We start from the raw sequence: 14,561 nt of genomic DNA, 5'->3' as shown, positions 1-14,561 counted from the left end.
TACACACAACTTTTGTTGGCCTGCTTTATGTCTATCTTCTTTCTAAAATGTATCACTGTATTTTTACATGTTCATGATAAAAAAAAAATTAACCCAATAATGCAATCTTGGGGTAAAGAGTAATATATATTTGTCAAATCTAAATTAAGAATTTTAAAGAAAAATAGTGGTTTTATGTTCTATTGATTTATGTACTGATGTTTGGGTCTCACCATTAGGTGATCACAAAACAAATTAACACATTTATCATTTGCTCACCTTATTACAACCTGCATCAGACTTGCTAACCATAGTTCATCCTTAATTCCTTCTTTAGAGAAGGAAGGCTGCCAGGCAAAATCAGTGTACTAAGATATCTTTGGTTTAAGAATGAATGTGTCATTCCACATAAAGTACTTGGAATTTTCAACCAAAAGAGAGGAAAAAACTGGTAGAGAAACTTGAAGGCAAACATCTTCAGAATTTTTATTTTTTTCACATCTGTAAGTTTTAGGAGTTGGGAGATGTGGCAAACATTCCTTTCAATCTATTAGTTTATTTAGAAAGTATTTTCTTTTTCTTTTAAAAAATATGTACTTATTTAGCTGCATCCTGTCTTGGTTTTAGCACATGGTCTTAGTTTCCCCATGGAACATGGGATCTTAAGTTTCCTGACCAGGAATCAAACCTGTGTCCCCTGCATTGTAAGGCAGATTCTTAACCACTGGACCACCAGGGAAGTCATTTTTTTCCCCTTTTTAAGTCTTTGAGTTAGACTGGAAAAAGCTGCTTATTTGAATATATACCAATTTAATGAAGAAGATAAACACTATAGTTAGAGTTATAATCTGACAACAGAGAGTAAGTGCAACAGTTTAAAATAAGATAGTAAATGATCGAAAAAATATAAAAAGTAAAGAAAATTCACCTACAGAAAAATAAGTAAGGTAAAAATTCTATTGTTTGCTTCATGTTTCTCTATATCTCACATGATTAAAGGGTTTTTTTTTAGTCTTTTTTTGTATACATCTTTACTGTAGATTAAAAAAAAAATTCCTTACCATAGATATATTTTGACATAGAATTAAGTTTATCTGAAATGTGAAATTTCTCTAGATAGCACCTGAAAAAAGTCAATTTTTACATTAACGATGAGAAATTCTTCCACTGTAGACATAAGGTTTCAAAGACATCAAGGTAACTGTCTCAGGAATTACTTTGATGAAACTTAAAAATCCAAGTTCTATTTTATTACAAGGCAAAATAATAAACAGTTATGCCCAGTGCCCTCCAGATCAACAATTAGTGCAGCATTATCTTCCTCACTTAATCTTAATTTAGCAGAAATCAAACCATTTAAAATCCAACTGGTATATGCATCCATTCACTTCTCCTCCAATCAAAACTGAATGGACCTGTCAACAGAGAAGCACACTTACAAGTGTGAAACCATTTGACCATGTTATATTTTAATTTGCAGAGACAAAAAAGACAAGCAATTTATTTACATAAAACTGTACAAAAGCAAATTAAATTATGTAAAGTATTTCATAAATAGTTGGACGAGTGTTTAATACATTTCGCCATGTTTAGCATAGTTGCGTGCATAGTGATTCATAAGAAACGATGATAAATTGTCCTCTGCTTCACTATCAACATCCAAGTAGCAGAACAATAGTCAATGATCAACATTACAAACAGATCGTACCACACTGAATGCAAGTGCTTTAAAATGTAGGAAAATTGTCTGAAAGTAAACCCTAGGTAGCTGAAAAAATGATGCCTTCCTCCAGATGTTATATCTACCTCTGCCAGGTCACAACTAACAACTTTACAATATTTATGATTATCTTCACTGTTTTGTTTTGCTTTTCCCCCTTAAGAACTCGTCTTATATTTACTGCTGATACAATATACCTAAAACTGTTGAGGTCTTCGTGTTTCTCATGTCTGTTTTAGGATAGCTGTTTGATTCTTGGCAGTTTCTTCTGGTGTCTCTGTTTTATTTTCCTATAAGACAGCTTCCTAGGGTAACCTTTCAGCCAGACATCTTCAGTACCATCTTAGTTTTTCTTCCCATAAAAATAGTGCCTCTCTTGTTTTCTGAAACACAGGCAGCAGGCCAGTCAGAAACCATAATGATATCTGGAGGTTCAGAATGAACCTCAGAGGTTCAGATTTTAGACTGAAGCTAAAGATGTTTTAATACACATAAATTGATATAGTTACTCAATTTATAAATGTGTCCTAATGTATAATGCATGCAAAGTTCACTTGACCTTCTTGGGTACAGAAAAGAAATATGGTTTATATAGTGCACAACCAAAATGAAACAGCAGCTAAAAGAAAAATAACAACAAAAGAAGAAAGAATATAAATGGTAAATCAGTATTTTACTTGCAAAATGGACTGATTTCATCCCTGATAATCTCTTTCTGTATTACTATTACAATAAACGCATTAGCCTTCTAGACCAAATTAAGCAGCCCATATAAATTTTGTTTTATGAATGAATGATATTTAAGACTGGTCCACTATCTGAGTTTGTCAGAAGGCAAATTTTTAATATATTATTTATTATTTTCAGAAAATAAGCATGGATAAATATATAGGATCAAAAAAGTTGGGAATAGCCCATTTCCCCTCATTGTCCAAACCCAACAACCGTTTTTTTACCATAACAACAGGTATAAAAGGCACAGTTGCTTATTTTGCATTCACTCATTTATTATTTTTTTGTTTCTTTTTATAGATTTTTTTCAAAAGCACTCTATATATGGAGTGGCACCAGATTTAACCTATTCAAAATAAAAGTCATACAAACACAAAATAGATTTCTGTGTCATGCCAGCTCATTATAATAATAAACATGTTATGATAGCTAATTCTACTAGAATTACTGTGAATACTTACAGTACACTGAATTTTATTCTTTCACACCCATTTTAGTTCTAAAGAGGCTCACGAGTTAAATGATGATGACATGGCTATCTTGTATGTGGTGCAAATGTCATTGGGGAATGTGGATCCAATTAATCCAAAGGTCCCATATGACCCGTATTAGCTTTATAGACAACAGAAGGGTTTTAAGATAGAGTGAAATGAGCTATCTAATGTTTCAAGTGTATCATGAAAGGGAAAAAATGCATTAAAAAAAGTCTGTTGCACACCTGTGTTATGCAATTGAATATTTCCTTTGTAACGTGCAAGAAAAAATATGTATACATTTCATAAGTATCTTTAGAAGTATTTTGTCTTAATAGGTACTTACAGATTATACAAGGCAGAACTGCTTTAATGCAGTTTCCTAACAAAGTACTAGAATTGCATCTTTCCATAATGTAAATAATAATCAACCATAAACATTTTCAGTTATTGATATTTTAGTCCAATGATTTTTTCTTCAATTACATATCTTCTTTCATCCTATTATACATAAACTAACATCAAAATGAAAACTCCATTTAAGAAAGAGCATAAGGAAATGACCCCAAAGAGTACCCCACCAAACAGAGAAGTGATTTTCAAAGATAAACATTTTGATGATCTATAGTGAATTAACAACCTGTATACCAGGTTGCTTTACTTTGTAGTCTAAGAAATACTGCAAAGCATGAAACTACCCAGAGCTACATTGTTTCTAGTTTGCTAAAGAGCCATCAAGGCTATACCTTAACTAGGTTACAAACATTCAGTAACCGGAATGTTTGCTCTCTTCACCTGTTATCCCCTAGCCTGTCCCTGGATTGTCACTTTTTCTGAATGCCCCAGCTTAGTTTCCCATTGTATTAAATTCTCTGGAGAGGAAGTGACCTTAGAATCTGCATATTCTGTTTCTTTATATTACATTGAAGGAAAAAAAAAAGACTGCATATTTTTGAACTTTGAGATGTATATACCATGAGACATGTCACTGCCCAGAACTCATTTCTTTCATGTTCAGTCTGGATTAGTTAAAGAGATATGTTAAACAATGCTCAAAATCACATTAGTGACAAAGTCAACTAGGGGTGTCACCTTGTTTCAAACTTGTGAGTCTCGAGATAGTGCTATATTGCACAGAATGCAAAATTAATGCACTTTTTTTACTCGAAAGTGGACACTGAACATGTGAAAAAATGCAGTTGGTTATTTCAAATGTGGATGAGACCAGTAAGTACAACCTGATTCTCAAATGATGATAGGAAACTTAACTAAGACTGTTATGCCAATGTATCTTTCTCTTCCTACCTACCCATAAATATGATATTAAAAAGTAGAATCTTCCCTGATAATATTTTCAAAACTAAACTTTAACCTCAACTAATTGCCTATTATAGTATCAAACATATGTCTCATTGGCTTTTCCGTTTCTGAACTTTCAAAGAAAATTCATGCTTTCTGGGTACAGAGAAAATGTAAGATAAACTGGCTTTTGAGGGTTTCCTCTGTGTGCCTGGGTTCAGTGACTTCTGTTGCTTAATGGATTTCCACATCAAGACCAAATCTACTCCATAATTTCCCTGATCTGCCTTATGATCTTTGGCCTTTTAATGATACAATTGTTCCTGTTAGTTGATAATAGTGGTGCCGTTCCAAAAACATATATAGTTTTTAAAAGTTATAACTAGTGTAATTCATGTGATCAAAGTAGCATGTATACTAAGAATATTCAGTAAATGTATGGAACTGACGTTGATGCTCCCAACTTGAGAAAAACAACCTATGCCAATTTGGGACTGCTGTCTCTGACTGGGTATTGTTTATTTTTTCAGGCTTTGTTAGAATGTTAAAGCTGTGATCGTCTCCTAAACGCTTCTTCTGGAGTTCTCCTCTATAAGAACTGTACCATTAGAGGGACTCTATCATGTTTGAAGGATTGCCTTCCATGGTTACTCATCATATTCGGATCATATGTCTGAAATACATTTCACCTGATCTGCTTTTTCTGATCAACCGGATGACATTCAAACTGAATCAAAGTGACTAAAATCATGTTTCAGCTTAGGGATAATGAGAGTGTGTGTGTTCTGCTAATCAGGCTTGTTACCATGAAAGAAACTTGCAACCATCTTTTTTTGTTTGCTTGTTTTTCTGGTTTTTGGAGTGGGGTGGGGAAGAGAGAAAGAGGCTTTGGGGAATCAGTGAGGGGGTTAGACATGCAAGTAACAAGGATGGTTTCTACATTGTACATTTCAATCAGGCTGAACAGTGTCACTCACTAAAGGCCTGATCTGGAGGCAGAAGTGGCAGGCAAAGCTTTGTCTCTTTGGTAGCCCCCTCTTTTTGATTACAAGGTTTCATTTTGTAAGGTTTTCACCCCTTATTCTCCTTCTCATACATGAAAAGAACTTTGCTGTTGCTTCTGTATAGCCTACAGGTAAACTTCTCTTCTAGTGAGAGTATTGACAGGAGATGGCTTGTATTCCCCCGTTTTTGTAAGGGGAATATCCTCAGTGTTGGCATCCTCATTTTTGCTGAAACTAGCCGCACTGAAGGTCTCATAGGATGAGGTCAACTTTTTGTTCAGGAGGTTTCTGTTGCGGTCGCCCATGATGGCGGCCTCACCATTAGCCAGCTTTTCCTGGCTTCCTCGTTCATCAACAGGCATGAAAGTGGAGAGTTTGGGCTGGCTCTTCTTCCTCTCTGGAGAAGTGCGGACAGGCATCCAGCACGAGTCGGAATGGCCGTACTCATCACACTCACGGGTACACTTCCCAGTCAGGGCTACATCTGGAAGAGGTCTTGAATCTGAAATTTAAGGAGAAGGAGCCTTTAAATCAGGTCATTTCTCAACAGCCTTTTCCGACCTATATGAAACTGGATGGGGGGGAGGGGTAGTTATGTATAATATTATATTACATATAAATTTCCCTTACCACATTCCCTTTTTCAACACTCTGCAGTTCATTATTCCAAAGAACTGTTTTTATTTCATATCCATTAAAAATAAGGTTTTGCAAAAACTTCAAATATTATAGAAAGAGAGTAGAGGACAAACGGATAAATTTAAGCGTGTGTTGAACAGACAACAGGTATATGAATTTGTTACAGGACAGGTACGTGTGCATATTCTCATACAGAAATAAAGTATGCAAGTATATTTGTATGGGAGTAAATTTTTCCATAGTCATAACTTATTAAATCCAAAAATATAATTTTCTGTATTTATAAATTATCCCAGAAAGCATGTACTTTTGCCAATTGAATTGCTTTGCTTCCTGTTTATACATTATTCATAGAATGCAAATATGCAAAACCTTATATTTAAAATATATTATAAAACATCAGGGTGACTCAGAAGTAGAACCTAAATTGACAGTACCTTGTGTGGTTAAAAAGTAAAAAAAAAAACCAAGTACCAGTGGGTTCAAGTGTGAGCATACTAGTAGAATCAGCACTTACCCAACCCGAGCCCACACCCCACCTCTCCTCCCACCTTGTTAATGACCTTGTTAATGTGCTGTAGGATAGTCCCTTGAGTGTTCACATAGGAATATACCTGTCAGTGTGTTTGCTGAATGGAAATACTACGTGAAATGCAATGTACTGGGTAAATTGAATCAAACTCCTACTAAAGTTTTGATGAAATGACACATATTCCTAATTAAAGATTGTTGCCTAATGCCATGGGAAATATCTTCTATTTCTATAAAGCTGTTATATCATTGCATATGTCTGTCTTTGGAGAATTGTTATATATTTTCTTACTATTACAAATACTTTTTAACAGATTTGTTTTTGTTTGAGAAAGAGAGTGAGAGAGAGAAAAACCTGCTTCACCTCAACAGATTCTAAGAAAACAACCTCTAGGGTTTTATTTAATATATTTGATAGTTTCTTTTACTGCCAAACAAAAGAACATAATATGACTGTGCTCCAATGTATGTTGTTCAGTATCATTTTATTACAAGGCTTGGGACTTAAAAGACTGACAAATTTTAACCTCTGAAAATATATTCACAACAAAGGAAATCCGTGACATTTGTATATGCATCCTGGGTAGACTGGTTTAAAATAAAAGAGGGGGTTATTTAACTTATTCCCAATATATTTAAACCTACTGCTTTTGTCTCCACACATCAATTCCTGTAGTATAAAATGATATTCTCATTTGGTTATCATTGGTATTAGGTTATTTTACAAGTTTCACATCATTGAAACTCCTAAATCAAGTCAGTCCAATATTGCATGCCATTTTTTTCACTTTAGTAATGGGTGACTAACTGAAATATTGATATTTGTCAGCTTAATGATTTTTGAACCACTGTGACCTGAGATTTTTATGCTATGGGCTCAGAGTTCAGCAAGAAAATGCCATTGTTCTTCACAGGAAATCCAGAATTGCTTTTTTCTTTTCCAAAGGCAAAATGCAAAGATAATTATTTATTGCAGTTGCAAATGCTGCTCTTTGATTTTAAGTGGACAGTTCCTATTAATTTTATCATCAAAAGAAAAAGCACAGTCCTATTTTTGTGTATGTGCTAAACTCCCTCTGTGTCTCTCAAACACAAATTTCATATGCAGTTAAAAAAAATCAACATTTTGACAAATTTTTTGAATGGTTTTTGTAATCCGGTTAGTTTAAATGAGCAAACTGAGTTATTTGGAATATTTCCTGTCTTGGGATACTTTATTTGAAGCTGACCTAAATGCTTTGAATAGGGAAAAAATCTTATAAAAATGCAAAGTGTGAGATCAGATTTACTTTTTACTCTAAACATTCCTTTTCTTCTTCACTGCCTTAATGAGTTCAAGTTTTTCTTTTTCTCCTATGAGAGTGCCTACCAAGGACACAAGACAGTAATCAGAAATTTAGCTGTTGAAGTAGGAAAAGGTCTTCATAAATGTGTTTGTCATTCCCTGCAGAGATGATACAGAACTGTCTCTAAACATCTCTGCGTTTACTTAAGTATGACAATTTACTTGGACAATGACTTGCACAGGTCGCTGCTTTTGGGGATTAATTTGTGTTTCCAGTCTGAAATTCATAGCACCTTGTGTATCCTTTGTTGGAGATGCACTTAGAGATAGCTCACAAAAATATCTTAACACTCTAACACGTCTTCCTACCTGTTATACTTAATTTGTGTACGTTGAATTCCCTGTAGCTCATAAAAATTATATTCATTTAAATTAACTCAATTTCTAGTCAACTAGAAATTAGATGCTCTTCAGTTCATTCCCATCAGTCTTTACTTCATAGTCTGGTTTATTTACTGCTAAAACTGATTTCCTCTTTTTGCTTTTAAGGAAGGGTAGCTTATCTCCTGTGCCATAAGCCACATGTGGGCTGCCACATCTTTATCCCAGAAGGATGACTTTTAATAAGGATCTCCTGTCATTTCCAAAGTCAAACACTTGATTGGGGACCACAGTGGAAGTTTGACAAGCCTAATTGGCTGAGACATGTTGCAGTGTTTGTCATCAAATTTAGAAAATAATCAAGAAAGGCTATAAGAGATTCATCACAAGCAATCAAAACTTCTAATCTTGATGACTCAAATCCTCAAAAGAAATGCCAATGATTAACAAATGCAATTTATATTATGATGTAATTTATTAAGGGAAGGCATGAGTAGAATAGTATTTTTTCTGTATTTCCTTATTTTATTTATGCAAGTAGATATTATATATATTTTTAAAAGACAAGAGTTACATCGGGTCTTACAGAATTACTAAAACACACTTTTTTCCCTTTTCTTAAAAGATATACTCCTAAAATGTCCTCTTTTTGTGGGATTGTAGAGGCAGATCTTCCATAAATAGCAATCCTCCTTAGTGTTTCACTGAAGGAGGTGTTTTCTTATATCTAAGAACATTATTGCACACTTCAGTTTAGCGCTCTTCCCTTTCATTTTGACCTGAGTGAAGATGGAAAATAGTTAACCATGACTCTTTTTACATGGTACTGATTACATTAATTAAAAAAAGCAAAATATTCTATATCGAAATATGGTATCCTCTATCAGCATTTTCCATAAGTGAGTTCCTTAGAGGTCCCCCCTTTACGTGCCCTTAATCATATTAAATCCTGACATGACTGAAAGTCGAACTGGTATTCATTAGGTCGTGTTGCTTTAGCATCATTTGCAGAGCTTTCCACTTTCAGCTAGCTATGTTGTTTACTAGAAACATTACATATAATAACTTTGGAAAGTTAAAATCTGTTCTTAGACATAAAGTTAATTATCCCCTCAAAAGTACAGAGTTTTCAGCTATCATAATATCAAACAATGTATAACACAAAAAAATTCCCTGAACTTCTTCCCTCTTACTTATCACCTCAACCCAACAGCAAGGAGGACGGAAGTAGTGAAGGGATCAGACTATGGGAGAGCTGAAGCCAAAGAGCAAGTGTTTTGACCTCCACTTTAGTGTTTCTCATAACACCATACTGCTCCTTCTTAAAATGTAACAGCAGAGTTATTTAGAGGTCAATTACTGCTACCCATAGCCATAAGAAAAAGTTACAGTCTCCTAAGAAAGAGGAAAAAAAAAATCTGAGCAGCACAAGAAAGAGATGTCATGAAGACAAAAATTTTATAAATACTTTAAAAATAATTCAACTTTTTTAAAGACTATACATTTCCTAATGTGAAGGAAATTATAACTAATTTAAGAAATCAAGTTTTTTCACTACAAAGAAATGTACTTCATCTTACTAGGCAGGGCAGATGAATAGGTGGTGAGAAGATATTGCTATACAATGACCTCAGCAAGAAGTGACAGATAATATGTAGCATCATTAGAAATACAAAGGAAAGTCCAGATTTAAGGAGGCATTTAATGTTTCCAGAAGCTGTCCTATGCAATTCAGGAACTTTTAGAGGAATCAATATTACAGGAGAGCAGTGGAATTGTTAAGGCTTTTAGAGACAACTTTGTACCAGTAAAGATTTGGATAGACTCAGTTATCCATTTTGCCAGAATCCTAATCACCCACTCCTATTCCAGGCCCTTGTCTTGGGCTGAACACATAAAGATATTTCCATTTCCTAAAAGACAGACAGGCACATTTTCCTTTTTCCTTTTTTAAGGATTTATTTTTCTGTTCCATGTCTTGACTTCCTGTTATCTAAAGACTTCCTTTTCTAGAGACATACCTGATTCTGGTGGAATTTGGTGGACCATGCACAGGTTTTACAAAAAGATGAACAGCAGCAAAAAAGGCAGATCAATTTTGTTATTTTCCAACTAATATTTTAATATTAACTTTATTTTATTTAATTCAAATGAAAGTATCATTTCATTTTTTATTCCAATGATTCAATTAAGTACTTTATTTTAAAATAGCTGTCAGAAAATGATTTATTCTTGCATTATATAATAGATCTGGGAACAAATAACTACATAAACCTTTTATTGGAACATTATTATTATAGTCAGTGAAGTTTAGGAATGAGGTTATGAGATCAAAAGAGTGCATACTGAGTTAGACTTGGCTTTCTATATAAATGATCTGAAGATCAGGGCTTCCCAAGTGGCGTTAGTGGTAAAGAACTCATCGGCCAGTGCAGGGGACATAAGAGATGAGGATTCTATCCTTGGATCAGGAAGATTGCCCTGGAGGAGGGCATGGCAACCCACTCCAGTATTCTTGCCTGGAGAATCCCATGGACATAAAAGTCTGGGGGGCTACAGTCCATAAGGTAACAAATAGCCATGATGAAGCAACTTAGAATGTACACTCAACTAAAGATCTTTGCCTTTTCTCTGTTTGGGGCATTTAGGAAGGTTAGAAAGGTGAGCACATTAAGAGATTATGGAGAAGGCAGAAATCATTGCCTTGGACAAGCAGTAGATGATCTTCTGAATATTCCAGAAGTTTCTGGAAGAAGGGGAAATGTATAGTTACGCAAGTGTCACCCAGATCTACTACTCAGTTCAGTTCAGTTCAGTCCCTCAGTCATGTCCGACTCTTTGAGACCCCATGAATTGCAGCACACCATGCCTCCCTATCAGGCCTCCCTGTCCATCACCAACTCCCAGAGTTCACTCAAACTCACGTCCATCGAGTCAGTGATGCCATCCAGCCATCTCATCCTCTGTCGTCCCCTTCTCCTCCTGCCCCCAATCCCTCCAAGCATCGGAGTCTTTTCCAGTGAGTCAACTCTTTGCATGAGGTGGCCAAAGTACTGGAGTTTCAGGTTTAGCATCATTCCTTCCAAAGAAATCCCAGGACTGACCTCCTTTAGAATGGACTGGTTGGATCTTCTTGCAGTCCAAGGGACTCTCAAGAGTCTTCTCCAGCACCACAGTTCAAAGGCATCAATTCTTTGGCACTGAGCTTTCTTCACAGTCCAACTCTCACATCCATACATGACCACTGGAAAAACCATAGCCTTGACTGGATGGACCTTTGTTGGCAAAGTAATGTCTCTGCTTTTCAATATGCTATCTAGGTTGGTCATAACCTTTCTTCCAAGGAGTAAGTGTCTTTTAATTTCATGGCTGCAGTCACCATCTTCAGTGGTTTTGGAGCCCCAAAAAATAAAGTCTGACACTGTTTCCACTGTTTCCCCATCTATTTCCCATGAAGTGATGGGACCGGATGCCATGATCTTCGTTTTCTGAATGTTGAGCTTTAAGCCAACTTTTTCATTCTCCACTTTCACTTTCATCAAGAGGCTTTTGAGTTCCTCTTCACTTTCTGCCATAAGGATGGTGTCATCTGCATATCTGAGGTTATTGATATTTCTCCCGGCAATCTTGATTCCAGCTTGTGCTTCTTCCAGCCCAGCGTTTCTCATGCTGTACTCTGCATAGAAGTTAAATAAGCAGGGTGACAATATACAGCCTTGACGAACTCCTTTTCCTATTAGGAACCAGTCTGTTGTTCCATGTCCAGTTCTAACTGGTGCTTCCTGACCTGCATACAGATTTCTCAAGAGGCAGGTCAGGTGGTCTGGTATTCCCATCTCTTGAAGAGTTTATTGTGATTAACACAGTCAAAGGCTTTGGCATAATCAATAAAGAAGAAATAGATGTTTTTCTGGAATTCTCTTGCTTTTTTGATGATCCAGCAGATGTTGGCAATTTGATCTCTGGTTCCTCTGCCTCTTCTAAAACCAGCTTGAACATCAGGAAGTTCACGGTTCACATATTGCTGAAGCCTGGCTTGGAGAATTTTGAGCATTACTTTACTAGCATGTGAGATGAGTGCAACTGTGTGGTAGTTTGAGCATTCTTTGGCATTGCCTTTCTTTGGGATTGGAATGAAAACTGACCTTTTCCAGTCCTGTGGCCACTGCTGAGTTTTCCAAATTTGCTAGCATATTGCGTGCAGCACTTTCACAGCATCATCTTTCAGGATTTGAAATAGCTCAACTGGAATTCTATCATCTCCACTAGCTTTGTTCATAGTGATGCTTTCTAAGGCCCACTTGACTTCACATTCCAGGATGTCTGGCTCTAGGTCAGTGATCACACCATTGTGATTATCTGGGTCGTGAAGATCTTTTTTGTACAGTCCTGTGTATTCTTGCTACCTCTTTTTAATATCTTCTGCTTCTGTTAGGTCCATACCATTTCTGTCCCTTATCGAGCCCATCTTTGCATGAAATGTTCCCTTGGTATCTCTAATTTTCTTGAAGCGATCTCTAGTCTTTCCCATTCTGTTGTTTTCCTCTATTTTTTGCCTTGGTCGCTGAGGAAGGCTTTCTTATCTCTTCTTGCTGTTCTTTGGAACTCTGCATTCAGATGCTTGCTGTTGCTGCTGCTAAGTCGCTTCAGTCGTGTCCGACTCTGTGCAACCCCATAGATGGCAGCCCACCAGGCTCCCCCGTCCCTGGGATTCTCCAGGCAAGAACACTGGAGTGGGTTGCCATTTCCTTCTCCAATGCATGAAAGGGAAAAGTGAAAGTGAAGTCGCTCAGTCAAGTCCGACTCTTCTCGACTCCATGGTCTGCAGCCTACCAGGCTCCTCCGTCCATGGGATTTTTTAGGCAAGAGTACTGGAGTGGGGTGCCATTGCCTTTTTCCTTTTATCCCTTGTTTTTTGCTTCTCTTCTTTTCACAGCTATTTGTAAAGCCTCCTCAGACAGCCCTTTTGCTTTTTTGCATTTCTCTTCCATGGGGATGGTCTTGATCCCTGTCTCCTGTACAATGTCATGAACCTCCATCCATACTTATTCAGGCACTCTATCTACCAGATATAGTCCCTTAAATCTATCTCTCACTTCCACTGTATAATCATCAGGAATTTGATTTAGGTCATACCTTAATGGTCTAGTGGTTTTCCCTACTTTCTTCAATTTAAGTCTGAATTTGGCAATAAGGAGTTCATGGTCTGAGCCACAGTCAGCTCCTGGTCTTGTTTTTGTTGACTGTACAGAGCTTCTCCATCTGTGGCTGCAAAGGATATAATCAATCTGATTTCGGTGTTGACCATCTGGTGATGTCCATGTGTAGAGTCTTGTCTTGTGTTGTTGGAAGAGGGTGCTTGCTATGACCAGTGCATTTTCTTGGCAAAACTCTATTTGTCTTTGCCCCCTGCTTCATTCCATATTCCAAGGCCAAATTTGCCTGTTACTCCAGGTGTTTCTTGACTTCCTATTTTTGCATTCCAGTCCCCTATAATGAAAAGGACATCTCTTTTGGGTGTTAGTTCTAAAAGGTCTTGTACATCTTCATAGAACCGTTCAACTTCAGCTTCTTCAGCGTTACTGGTTGGGGCATAGACTTGGATTATTGTGATATTGAATGGTTTGTCTTGGACCGAACAGAGACCATTCTGTCATTTTTGAGATTGCATCCAAGTACTGAATTTCGGACTCTTTTGTTAACCATGATTGCTACTCCATTTCTTCTAAGGGATTCCTGTCTGCAGTAGTAGATATAATAGTCATCTGAGTTAAATTCACCCATTGCAGTCCATTTTAGTTTGCTGATTCCGAGAATGTTGATGTTCACTCTTGCCATCTCTTGTTTGACCACTTCCAATTTGCCTTGATTCGTGGACCTGACATTCCAGGTTCGTATGCAATATTGCTCTTTATAGCATCGGACCTTGCTTCTATCACCAGTCACATCCACAACTGGGTATTGTTTTTGCTTTGGCTCCATCTCTTCATTTTTTCTGGAGTTATTTCTCCTCTGATCTCCAGTAGCATATTGGGCACCTACTGACCTGGGGAGTTCCTCTTCAGTATCCTATCATTGCCTTTTCATAGTGTTCATGAACTCTATGAACAGTATGATCTACTACTAGGTGGTTAAAATTTCTACACTGTGTTATAATTTATCATGAAATCACTTGATTCTATTGAATTATAAGAAGAGATAAGTGTCATCTATCCAACCAGCCCTTACTTCAGTCTCATCTATATCTTTCTTGAGTGCTTCTTTCAAGGGACAATGGAACTTGTGAAAAAACAGGAGGCTGTTTTGAGTGTCATTCTGGGTCTATCATGTGTAAGCTGTGTGACTTTGGATATAATTTCTCTGAGGCTCAAGTTCCTCATTTGTGAAGTAATAATATCTACTCCACCATTTTTATGGGGATAAATGAATGAATGTATATTAAGTTTATAATATGGTGTCTGATGCTGTATATATTTTAGGTAAATAGTAGGTCACAGCCCCTGGAGAGATGTAAAAAC

At 36.5% G+C, this 14,561-nt stretch overlaps 1 protein-coding gene across 4 annotated transcripts in view; it reads right to left on the bottom strand.

Moving 5' to 3' along the window:
* Positions 1–1,182: 1,182 nt before the first annotated feature.
* Positions 1,183–14,561, bottom strand: part of PCDH7 (protocadherin 7) — a 472,964-nt gene continuing 459,585 nt past the window's right edge. For 2 of the 4 annotated variants that reach the window (XM_070372248.1, XM_070372249.1), the window contains exon 4: positions 5,573–5,709. Coding sequence is in view for 2 of the 4 variants with exons in the window: in XM_070372245.1 (XP_070228346.1) it covers positions 5,333–5,709 (377 nt within the window). In the remaining 2 variants the exon portion in view is untranslated. Of the gene's footprint in view, positions 5,710–14,561 lie in introns of all 4 variants that reach the window. The other 2 variants (XM_070372245.1, XM_070372244.1) reach the window with 2 other exon arrangements.

This window comes from Bos mutus, chromosome 6 (assembly GCF_027580195.1).
Source record: "Bos mutus isolate GX-2022 chromosome 6, NWIPB_WYAK_1.1, whole genome shotgun sequence".
NCBI lineage: Eukaryota > Metazoa > Chordata > Mammalia > Artiodactyla > Bovidae > Bos > Bos mutus.
Note: the sequence above shows the minus strand (reverse complement) of the source record. Positions and strands in the feature narration are given on the sequence as shown.